Source organism: Meriones unguiculatus, chromosome 4, assembly GCF_030254825.1.
Source record: "Meriones unguiculatus strain TT.TT164.6M chromosome 4, Bangor_MerUng_6.1, whole genome shotgun sequence".
Taxonomy (NCBI): Eukaryota; Metazoa; Chordata; class Mammalia; order Rodentia; family Muridae; genus Meriones; species Meriones unguiculatus.
In genome coordinates, this window is record NC_083352.1 from 123,809,325 (window position 1) to 123,821,442 (window position 12,118).

Below are 12,118 nucleotides of genomic sequence, written 5' to 3' on the forward strand. Positions count from 1 at the left end.
TGGTTGATTTTATTAAGGCTTCACTGTTTTGTTTTTCATCTATCTGGTCTATCACTCTGGCCCCTACCCCAGGCAGGGCCCACTGAGCTCTGCTGTTGTACAAGCAGACCCTCACTTGTAGCCCAGGCCTGCCTTGCATCAGCTCTATAGCCAAAGATGACTTTGAACATAGTCCCTCCGCCTAACCCGTACTGGGACTGCAGATTTATGCCATAATACCTGGAGCAAATTACAGCTCTTAGAAAACAGAACAGAACCAAGTTTTACAAACACATTTTAAATTAATTCCACTTTTTTAGATGGCTATTATTTATCAACAAATAGTTAAGTGATCATAGTACCTGATAATTAAAAGTTATGCACTCTTAGTTTTCAAAGGAGCATCCAGCACAGGCCCGGGAACTTGAACTTAGGCTGTAAATTCCTAAGCTTAACTGCAGTATGCTAGCACGAAGGCGAGTACTGAGAAGGCATGAATGAACTAACCAATGTGAACCAATGTAAATGTGAACAAGTGTGAACCAATGCAAAGCATGAAAAGGATACACACAGCCGCTATTTTATTAAAAAACTTTATCCACACCTACAGTACTCCCAATGAAAATATCATATACACTTGAGATTCTTTTTTCCAACAGCATGTTAAATATGATATAGTGTTACAAGATTGCTATGTAAAAGAAGATATCCATGGCAGGAGTGGTGGTGCACACCTTTAATCAATGCCTGGGAAAAGCAGAGGCAGGAGGATCTCTGTGAGTCTGAGATGAGCCTGATCTGTATAACAAGTTCCAAGACAGCCATGGCTACATAGACCCTATCTCAAGATAAGTAAATAAATAAATGAATAAATCAAGTGATTCACCATAACTTTCTTTTTTTTTTATATTTTCTACATATATTTTATGAAATCATAGGAAATAGTATAAACATACATGAAAGGATGATTAGAAGGAATTGGATTATGGGTGCCCCAACATCAGTATAGTGCCCAGGAAAATTAATGGTACAGTTACAATCTAAATCCAAAAGACTCCAAGTAGTAAATGACACAGAACCCCAGTACAAGAGCCAGCAAATATTAAACTCAGGAAGAATCAATGTTTAAGTTCAAGTGTAAAAGCAGCAAAAATGCATGTTCTATTTTAAGATAATCAGGTGGAGGGCACTCTCTCTTGTTCAGAAGGAGTCAAGACTTTTTTTTTTTATAGCCACACTCTGGACTGAATGGATAGAGCCTACCCACATTAAGGAAGGCAATCTGCTTTGCTTAGTCTAGTCACCATAACTTTCTACCTTTAAAATCCTATTTTTAGACTAACGATAGAAATGAGAAATACCTGTTTACATAAAAATGATTACCATAAAACAAACAATATTTTAAAAATACTACCCATTACTATTATTAGACAATTATTAACAAAAAGGCTAAACACTGTCAGGGAAACGTCTCTTTTTCTAAAAGAGATGAATACTTATTTTCATTTGTGTATAGGTTGTGTACAGCATGTATGTGAGTGCCCAGGGAAGACAAAAAGTATCGGCTCTCCAGAGCTGGAGTGGTTGTGGGCGACCTGAGGGTCCTCTGGAAGAGCAGCAAATTCTCTTTCCTGCTGAGCTATGGAGCCATCCCCCAGTTCTGCCCCCACCCCCTTTTAGGAACACTGTCACTTACCTGATGTATTCCTCCTTATTTTCTTCTGTCACAAGAATATTGCCACCATTGGGTTTCAAATCATGACTCTTAATTTCACCTAGAATTTCTTTATCAACAGAGAAGTACATTTCCAATCCACATTCTTCGATATTGTTTTCTCTGCACAAATGAAATTGGCACTATTTGTTATATATGATTCAATCATAATTCAAAAGTGTTAATGAAACTAAACTTCTGAATTTAAGCAATAAGCCTTAAAATATCTAATTCAAAGAAGCTGGATTATAATCATAATAGCTAAGACCTTGGATGCACTCCTATAAAACTTATGATACTGAAGAATGAGAAAGGCCTGATGTATATATCCTATAAATTCAATAAAACAATGACATGACTATGGTGTAGAAGAGCTTACTAGCACCATAATAAAGCACAGATTGTATTTTAATAAATGTAAAAAGAAACTTACTTAACCCAGATGAGAGAATTGTAAAATTCTGGATCAATAGATTCTAAGTCCTTAAGTCCAACTGGTTTGTTCAAGATACGCTTATAGAATGGTAAAGAAAACCCGGTATCTATGAATTTCCCATGGAATAGAGCCTATACAGGAAGGAAGCAATACCACTTAAGATAACTGTATAAATATCATTTAACACCAAAACATTAGATAAAATTCTCCATTCAAACAAATGTTGAGGCCAGGCATGATAGCACATGTCTTTAATGACAACACTCCACAGTCAAGGTAGGTAGATCTCTATGAATTGGAGGCCAGCCTGGTCTACACAGTGATATCCAAGCCAGCCAAGGCTATAAAGTAAGACACTGCCTCAAAAAACAAAACAAGCAGGCAAACAAATCACACACACACATATACACACACACAATCACGATGGAGTTCACTTCCCCTAAACCTTTCTAGCTGGAGAGATGGCTCAGCAGTTAAAGAGAACTGGCTGCTCTTCTAAAGGATCCAGGTTCATTTCCCAGCACCCACACGGGGGCTCATTATTGCCTGTAACTCCAGTCTCATGAGATCTCATTTCATGCCCTGTTCCAGCCTCCATAAGCACTGGGCATGCATGTAGAGCGCAGACATACATGAAGGCAAAACACCCAGACAGATAAAATAAATAAAATGAACAGTAAATTCTGCCATATGACTTATTATACTAGACAAAAACTTAGCATTGCTGAATTAGCAAACACAGTTCTATATGTGTACTTACCATGGCAATAAATCTGCCAATAAAGCGGAAGTATTTCAGGTGGTCTGGGTTGATGTAGGAAGCGGGGTTTATCTGCAGGCAGTAGTTATCCTTCCCTGCATATTCAAACAGGCAATACATTGGGTTCAACACTTCATGTGACAAAAGAAAGAACCATTCTCTGAAATCAAAAGAAAACTCAGGATGAAAAATCTTGTAGGTAACCATGTCAACAGATCACAGAGCAGCATTACAAAGCTGTCAGGAACCTGCCCACCTCAACTGAGATGTTTTTCTAATTTCTTCATTGTCTTTAGTTCTGTTCAAACCCACATTATGTTACACAGGATATTTATAGGCTCTTAACTTTCAAATAACCTAGATATCATTAACTTTAAAGACCCTTACTTGATTGCCCACTAACATTTCTCGAATCATAATCATAATATGCACCCTAACTTCAACGATATTAAAATGTGAGAATTGTTAGAGTTGATAAAACTTCATACACTGGCAAGTTTAAAATTCACTAATGGCCCAGGTAATTCAAGCAGCTAAGTTGTAACACTATTTCACTTTCAAATATCCCATTTTCACAGAGGAAGTACTTATTCCAGCCTCTTGGTTAGTAGAAAAATGGCCTCAGGAGCTTATTTTATTCTTGCTCGTGTGTGTGTGTGTGTGTGTGTGTGTGTGTGTGTGTGTGTGTTAGTGGTTAGTTATACATATGACACACACAATTATAAATAAAATCTTTTTTTTTTTTTCAAACAGGGTCTCTCTGTGTGGCCCTGGCTGTCCTGGAACTCACTCTGTAGACTAGGCTGGCCTCAAACTCAGAGATCCGCCTGCCTCTGCCTCCCAAGTGCTGGGATTATAAATGTGCGCCATCACCTCTTGGCTTACCAATAAAATCTTAAATAAAATTTAAAAAGGGGAACTAGTTAGATGTATTTACCAATTAATAAGCGCACAAAGATTCTGAACTAACTCTCTAAAAACCAGTATTTTAGCCAGGCATGGTGGTGTACACCTTTATTACTAGTACTTAGTCAGAGAGAGGAGGATCTCTGTGAGTTCAAGGCCAGCCTGGTCTACATAGTGAGTTTCAGAGTAGCCAGGGCTATTCAAAGAGACCCTGTCAACAGAAAGACAGACAAGACAGGACAGGACAGGATGAGATGAGACAAAGCGAGGAGAGGAGAGGCGAGGTGAGGCAAGATGAGACAAGACAAGACAAGACAATATTATATTTCAGAGGCTGGAGAGATGTTCAGTGGTTAGCAGCACTGGCTGCTCTTGCAGAGGACCTGGGTTCAGTTCCCAGACCCCAATGGTGCCTCACAACTATTTGTAACTCCAGTTTCAGAAGATCCAGAGCCTTCCTTTGGTTCCACAGCAACATGAACACATGTGCTGCATATACAGACACAAAGATAAAACATAAATAAAAATAAGTCTAAAAAAAAAAAATCCTCAGAGGCTGGAAAGATGGCTCCAGCACCCCATGATGGCTCACAACCCTCTGTAACTCCAGTTCCAAGGAACCAAAATCCCTTTCTGATCTTCAAGGGCACCAGGCACATGCATATATGTAGGCAAAGTACTCATGCACATAAATTAAGTAAATCTAAACAATTTTAAAAAACAAAACCAAAAACCCAAACTAAGTATTTCTACTTTTCCTAATAATCCTAGAAATACATATTTGCTCAAAATAATAAAAGTACCCAAGGCTGACTTTAAATGTCCTGTGTAGCCCAGGCTAGCTTTGAACTCCTGATCCTTCTACCTCTACCTCCCAAGTGCTTGAATTAGCCATGTGGCACCACACCCAGCTTAAAATTTTATTATCTGTTTATTTTTAAGTATTTGGTTTTCCATCATTTTTATTTATTCCCACTGTGTGCATGCTGCATGTGAGTGTATGCAGACATGTGCAAGTTATAGCATGCAAAGGCCACAGTGTGCTTGTAGAGGTTTCATGCACATTACACTTTTGGGAGTTGGTCTCTCTCCTTCTGTAGGTTTTGGGAGCCACACTCTAGTTGCCAGGGTTGTATAGAAACCACTTTTATGCACTGAGCCATCTTGTGGCCCTGGTTTAAATTTTTAAACTGGTATAAAACTGTCACAGAAAAGAAAGGAGGAAGGAAGGAAGGAAGGAAGGAAGGAAGGAAGGAAGGAAGGAAGGAAGGAAGGAAGGAAGGGTAGAAAGAAAGGTTGTCACAAAATAAGCAAAGCTATCTCTTGTTCAAGGATGTCTTCTAGTGTGAACAGATGCTCCAAAATAAACAAAGCAGAACAGAGATCTTCAACTCTATTTTTCAAAGCACTCTACTCTCCATACTAAGTTAATGCTAGGCACTGTCATCTTGATCAATACTCTAGCAAGGACGGCATGGCTTGATCACCACAGGGCTTTAGGTAATCCAAGGAATAAACAGGAGTTGGCTGACTGACACTGTGAATCTCTACATTCACCATCTGCAGAACTCATTAGCACAGGGTCATTCTGAGGACCAAGTGAACGATGGACCAGTCAACTACCATCTTTTAGAAAATAGGCGCTGAGTTAATGTTTGTTGGAATTCTGTAGTTGCAGCATTATAGAGCTACAATAATTTTCTATGTCATTTTCCCGAAACAAGATTGAGAAAATACTGTGAACAAAGTGTGATGATACCTTTGGAGGAAAGGAACTAAGTTCTGAGTATTCATATAAACTACCTTGCTACACCTCCATAATCTAAACCTTCTTCTCCTGGGAAAATCACCCACAGTCGTCTTCTCAGATCTTGCGGGCTGAAGCTCATTATCTACAAAACAACAAAGCGAGAGAACTGTGACTGAAATTGGAACATCACTGACATTCCATATGAAATAGTGCTTACAGTTAGTTAGCATTATACACAGAGAAAGTACATTAGTACAGTTTCATACATTTACTATATGCATCTACTATTTTATATACTTTATACCCCTCTCTATGAAACTTAGGAAACTGTCTATTAACTATGTGTTATACAGCAGTTCTAGGCATGGTCAGAGACTAGGTAGCTTTTTCTCCCCTGCCACCAGTCAGATAGGGAAGAGTCATAGGGCTGCTTAGGTTTGATTTTGTTTAACAGTCAACGGATACATAATAGCTAATTGCCGAACAGTGGCTACAGAGAGAACTCACTTACCTTTGGAAACACACACACAGTGGGAATCTATAATCATCTAGAAAACAACTATATTGCTCCCACAATGGGTGGTTGATACTGTCATCTTCAGATGTGAGGGGCAGTAGCATTACAGAGCTACAGCATACAGGTCAATTTGTTTGTAAATAGTCAGTAAAACTATTTAATTACTTCCCCGTAAGAAAACCATACACGTGCCTAGAGAAGGGTAGCTTGATATATCTGTACTTTATCAAGTGGTAAGAATAAACTGTTAACACTTAAATATCAAAAAAGGATCAGTAACTTCTCTAGGACACAGAAATAGGCTCAGCCCTTTTAGGAATTCACATGCTACTCAAACAACAACACCCAAGTGTAATAAAAAAAGTTCTATGGTTGTGACTGATGTGCATGTTTATGGCAAAAACCCTACAAATGCCATAAGCTAGGCACTAGGCTACACACTTGAGAGATGACACTAGGTTACGAGTAGTGTGAATAATTCTCTTTAACAAGCACTACTGGGAAGGGACACTTTCTTCTGAACATTCCATCATAAACAGCTGTACTATGCTAATAAAGAACACCATTTAAAGCAATTTCATCTAGCACCTATGAAGAAAAACTATTGCTAACTTTAAAATTATGTCTTATTCTGATATCAGATTTATTACCGTTAAGCAATCATATTTTCTCTAACATTATAGTTGCCCATTTATTTGGTGGATGCCAAATCTGAGAGTTTTAATGAGAGTTTAGCACAATATCGTGTCACTCTGTAAAAGCCCTTAAGTTGTAAGAGCTTAATGATAAAGGGCTTGTTTAAGCATAGTTTTCATCTTGTCAATATTATTGGGGGAAAAAAAAGTTCAAAAGACACTGACTACTCAAGTGACACGTGAATACTCATGAGTATAAATAAGCGCTGGGCTGAGAATGGCCATGGAAACTGTTTGGGGACAAAGACAAGATGACCTGGACCAAGAAGTTCCCTCCCTTCTCTTCTGACCGGGAGCCCATGCTTTCACAGCCAGCTCCTAGTTCCAGATTCCAAAGTCATCACTGGACCCAAGACCCACCTACAGGGAGGCCTGGACTTCAACAACTAAGTTTATAACCCTAGTACCTCACCATCACATCACAACTCCTTCCTACTCCCCTTTAAGAAGTCCCTACAGAAACATATATCAGGCCATGGGTATAAATATAATTCTCAAGTGCCTCTGTTAATCCCCAAGTCCTACTCTCTGTTCCTACTTAGCAGGGTGCCCGCTGGCTTTTCTCTTTAATGTTAATAACTGAGGTTCCATTAGAAAAGGAACAGCCAGGGTTGTGGCACACACCTTTAATTCTAGCACTCAAGGAGAAAGAGACAGGCAGGTGGCTGTGGTCTACATAGCGAGTCCAGGACAGCCAAGGCTAAACAGAGAAATCCTGTCTCAAACTGGGACCCTCCCCAAAAAAAGAGAGAGCGACCAAAACTCTTCCTAAAATGATGAGCAGCTAAGGCCAACTCTGATCTCTCTTCGTTTTGCATTCAGTGCTTCTGAAGCTGCCACAGTATATTGCAGCTTGAAAATCGTCATTTCCATATCAAGTAGTAAGACAAAGACGAGCATGACGTTTTAAAGAAAATTCCCACCACAGGTTGTTTCAGTATTCCAACACAGTCTAATACTTAATTGCAGCTGGTTTGATAGCGATGATATAAAGGTAAATAGGGAACTAACTCACTCATTGAGGAAAAATGGAAACTTTAATGACTACTGAAAATTCATATACCATCTTTTAGATGTTGTTACCAATGGCTAATTTCTTTCCTACTTAAAATCATTAATTCTAGAAGCACATTTTTATCCAAACATAAAAACAAAATCTTCCCCCTTTTCCCTACTCATCACGTTGTCATGTGGCTATTTTCAGAGCTTTGTCTAGTGACAGATTATGTTTCTACCAATATATCTATTTCAGATCATGCACAGCAGCTTAGAACAAAGCCTGAAACTCACTAATGGCACTTACTCTGGAAAGCAGAAAACACTGCACAGAAGCACTCACACATTTCTAACTGTGGAATACTAAGATAGTAATGAAATCAAACTGAAAAGTTCAAGAATGGGGTAAAGTGCTTCCTGTGCAAGCATGAGGACCTCAGGCCAGACCCCCAGCAGCTCACACAGGAGCCTGGTGTGACAGTGCCCGCCTGTAAACCCAGCATCAGAGGGCTAAAGACAGATCCTAAGGGTTTGCTGGCCAGGTAGTCTAGCCCAAATGTGAGCTCCAGGTTCCATGAGGAACCCTGTTGTTGTGGATATAAACATGGTTTTGTTTTAACCCCAGGTGTGGGATGTGGGCTGATTTAGATGTCCATAGCAGCAGACTATCTGCCTCAGGCGGGCTGAGAGGAGCTCTTTGCCAGCTGCAGCTCTGGAGAGGGAATAAATGCCAGAGCCCAGGGAGTATGGAGTAGCTCCAAGAAAGAACAAGGCTGCTGGTGCTTTCCCCTGCGCCTCCTGATTGCTGTTGATGAAATGAGATGAAGAAGTTGGAGATCTCTAAAAAGGAGATTGGACTGGTTCCAAGGAACCCAACAACCCTAACCAGCAGGAAGCAGCTAAGAAAGAGAACTGTGACCCTCTGCCACTAACCCTTTCTCTCTCCTATCTGGTGTTGGGGTACTGGGAGGGACTGCGGTGGAGGGGAGAGAAAGAGATATAAGAAATGTAATAATAGAGTTTTTAAAAGGGACATCACCACTCTGTGTCAAAATACAAGGCAGAAAAGGATGGAGCAAGGCACCTTAAGTACACCTCCAGCCTCCGCTCGTGTACACACAGGCAAACATTCCTACACAAATGTGCGCCACACACAAATGCATGTTCCAAACTCGAGATGTTCTAAGCCAATGGGTTTCAACCGTCCTAATGTTGCAACCCTTTAATACAATTCCTTATGTTGTGGTGACTCCCAACCATAAAATTATTTTTGTTGCTACTTCATAACTGTAATTTTGCTACTCTTATAATCATAATCTAAACATCTATGTTTTCTGATTGTTTTAGGTGATCCCGCGAAAGGGTCATTCAACAAACTCCCAACAGGGTCTCAACCCACAGGTTAAGAACCATCGTTCTAAACTATAGTGATCAAACCACCAATACCAGAAAGTAGTAATTACTGAGTAAATGAGACCGTACCTGTTGAAAGGAATCCTCAAACAATGTTTTTCTTGTCACTGTGATCTTTATATGCTGGGGCATGGCCAGTTGCTGAAATGTAAGAATGATTTAAGTCAACTCTCACCATTAAAATGCCCTAGTAATGAGTAAATTATAATAAATAATTAATTAAAAATTTTCTTAAATGGCCTAGCAAAAAAAAAAAACAAGTTTTACATCTTTGCTAACAAAAACACATTGACTATGAATTGATACTCATGACTGCCAACACATTTGTCAGCATTCATTTCAGTCTTTGAGATGAAGAAGAAAGTCAGATATCATTAAGCACTTATTTAATGACTCAAGTCTTTGATTTTCAAAATTTAATTCAGAATTATGTTTTCCAGTTACTTATAAGAATTTAAATATTTATCATAATACTTTGATTAATGCATTCATTTTATTTAGAACACATATAGAAAAACATTAATTATTATTTAGACATAAAAAACATTTGAATACATGTTTATAAGTATACAGTTATACATGTACTTATCAAAGACACTTCTATCAAACACTAGACTTGGAGTTCTGCATGAAGCAAATACCTATTATGACAGCATTCAGGAGCCTGAGGAGGAGGATTAATTTAGATTGTCCTTTCTCAAAAAACCAAACACACATACACACAAAACCCACTAGATAAGACAGTGGCCAATGTAGTCTGTATATCAAAAAGCATTTTGTTTCAACATTTATGCAACTTGAAAATAACAGGCACTAAAGAAAAAGTGATGTCTGTTTGTTTGTTTGTTTGTTTGTTTCTCTGTGTAGACTTGGCTGTCCTGGACTCACTTTGTAGATCAGGCTGGACTCGAACTCACAGAGATCCACCTGACTCTGCTTTCCAGAAAGCAGGGCTTATAGGCATACGACGCCAGGCCCAGCAACAGTATTTTCTTATTCAAATGATTTCTAGCTTAATCTTTTAGACAACAGAAGACACAATTACCTAATTAATAAATATAATCCATTGTCCTAAAAATTGATGACTCTAATGCTTGACACTTTTGGTTTTTTATTTTGTTTTGTTTTTTTCAAGACAGCCCTGGCTGTCCTGGACTCGCTTTGTAGATCAGACTGGCCTTGAACTCACAGAGATCCACCTGCCTCTGCCCACACCCAAGCTGCTTCACATTTTTATTAATACGTATTTTCAAAACTGCTGTGTATGATAAACGATGTAACAAAGGAAAGAGATACAGAGACACCAGCCAACACTAACCTGACACCAGAACCGGAAATACTGAACCTTTGCCTTGAAGTCCCGAACATAGGCTATCTGAGGTCCATTGTCTCTGAAGAACAAAAATTAATATGACATTCGCAACTGATTGTGAAATAAATGTTAAAGGAAAGCAAATACATCCTCAGCCCTCAACCCCACCCCACCCTAGCTGCTCCCCAGTACTCAGCAGACAAAAACAACGTACCCAGCAGAGCAAACTCCTAACACAATTTTTTTTTCTTTTCTTTTTGAATGTTTCCTAAGGACTATTCTTAGTAATACCTTGTTGAGACCACTGCTCAGGTGACTCTAAGAGAGCTGGGCAAGAGTTCCTACAGAAGAATGTTAGCCTTCACAGTAAGTGCGACAGTACCCTTCGTCCTTAAATGAGACTCATGGCTAACCAGCAAATGCTAGGTAGACAGACGTGTGCTAGTGCACTCCTGCGACTCTGGATCTGTCTAATGAGCTCTAACGACAAGTGCTGGAGGAGGCTTTCAAAAAGTTCCCATTATAGTGTGGCCTTTCTCCAAACAAGCACAATGAGGATGAAAACCATGTTCCAGGGTTGTAGAACAGAAAGGATTCCAGACAAGCGTTTTTGTTGACTGTGTTTCAGTGTAGAATTACACCTGATTTTGTACCCTGTCATCCTGAAAAATTTACCAGTTCTAGTAGTTTTCTCTGTATTCCTCACAATTTTCACTTCATTTGATTCTTTGTGGGAAAGACAGCCTTACTTCCTCCTCTGCTGCTGCCATTTCATGTTCTTTCTTTACATTTGGTTGCCAATATAATGTTGGATGGCAGCATGATGATAAACATCTTTGATCTTATGGAGTAGTTATCTCATCATTGAGCATGATGCTGGCTGAGGCTTTTGCTGTATTTTTGTAGGTAAGAACATTTCCAAGGCAGGTGAAAGTGGACTATAAAATTGCTTTGTATTTCATCAAAGTCTTTTACAGAATGATATGACTTATTTTAAAAGATTCATTTTTTTTGTATGTATATGAGTCTTGGTCTGGCTTGTATGTCTGTGCACCATATGAGTGCCAGAAGAGAACACTGGATACCCTGAATTAACAGATGGTTGTTAGCTACTATGTGGATGCCAGAAACCAAACGGCAGTCCTCCCCAAGAGCAGCGAGTGCTCTTAACTACTGAAGCATTGCTCTGCTTCTAATCATAAGATTCTTCTCCTCCAGTCAGTTTTTATGATGAGTTACACTGTTAGTTTTAATTTTATCGAGGGGGGAGGGTGTACCAGAGGAGGCCAGAAGAGGGCACGGAATCTCCTGAAGCTAGAGTTACAGGCGATTACAATTATAGGCATGCATCTTTACCTGATCCAGATTATTTTTAAATAATGTAGAGAAATATACTACTATTTGAATACAAGTTATTATTGTTGTGGGGCTTTCTGTTATATGCACCCAAACTTAACTGTAACTAAAATAAGCAGTAACATTATCTACTCATAATTTATTTCCACATCTAGATTATCTCTGTAACTTCCTTAGTGCTTAATTGGGCTGATTTCTCAGTTTCTCATGTAAACATACATGCTTTTAATATGGAAAAGTATAAAATTCTCAGCAAAATATTAGCAAAAGAACTTTGGCAGAAT

The 12,118-nt window shown here is 39.0% G+C and overlaps 1 protein-coding gene across 14 annotated transcripts in view; it reads right to left on the reverse strand.

Moving 5' to 3' along the window:
• The window catches only part of Itch (itchy E3 ubiquitin protein ligase), a 115,985-nt gene that overhangs the window by 15,926 nt on the left and 87,941 nt on the right, over positions 1 to 12,118 (reverse strand). For all 14 annotated transcript variants that reach the window (XM_060383027.1, XM_060383029.1, XM_060383026.1 and 11 more), the window contains 6 exons: positions 10,485 to 10,557; positions 9,236 to 9,307; positions 5,599 to 5,687; positions 2,890 to 3,049; positions 2,127 to 2,260; positions 1,676 to 1,816 (listed from right to left, as the gene is read on the reverse strand). In XM_060383027.1, coding sequence (XP_060239010.1) covers positions 1,676 to 1,816; positions 2,127 to 2,260; positions 2,890 to 3,049; positions 5,599 to 5,687; positions 9,236 to 9,307; positions 10,485 to 10,557 — 669 coding nt within the window. The remainder of the gene's footprint in view (positions 1 to 1,675; positions 1,817 to 2,126; positions 2,261 to 2,889; positions 3,050 to 5,598; positions 5,688 to 9,235; positions 9,308 to 10,484; positions 10,558 to 12,118) is intronic.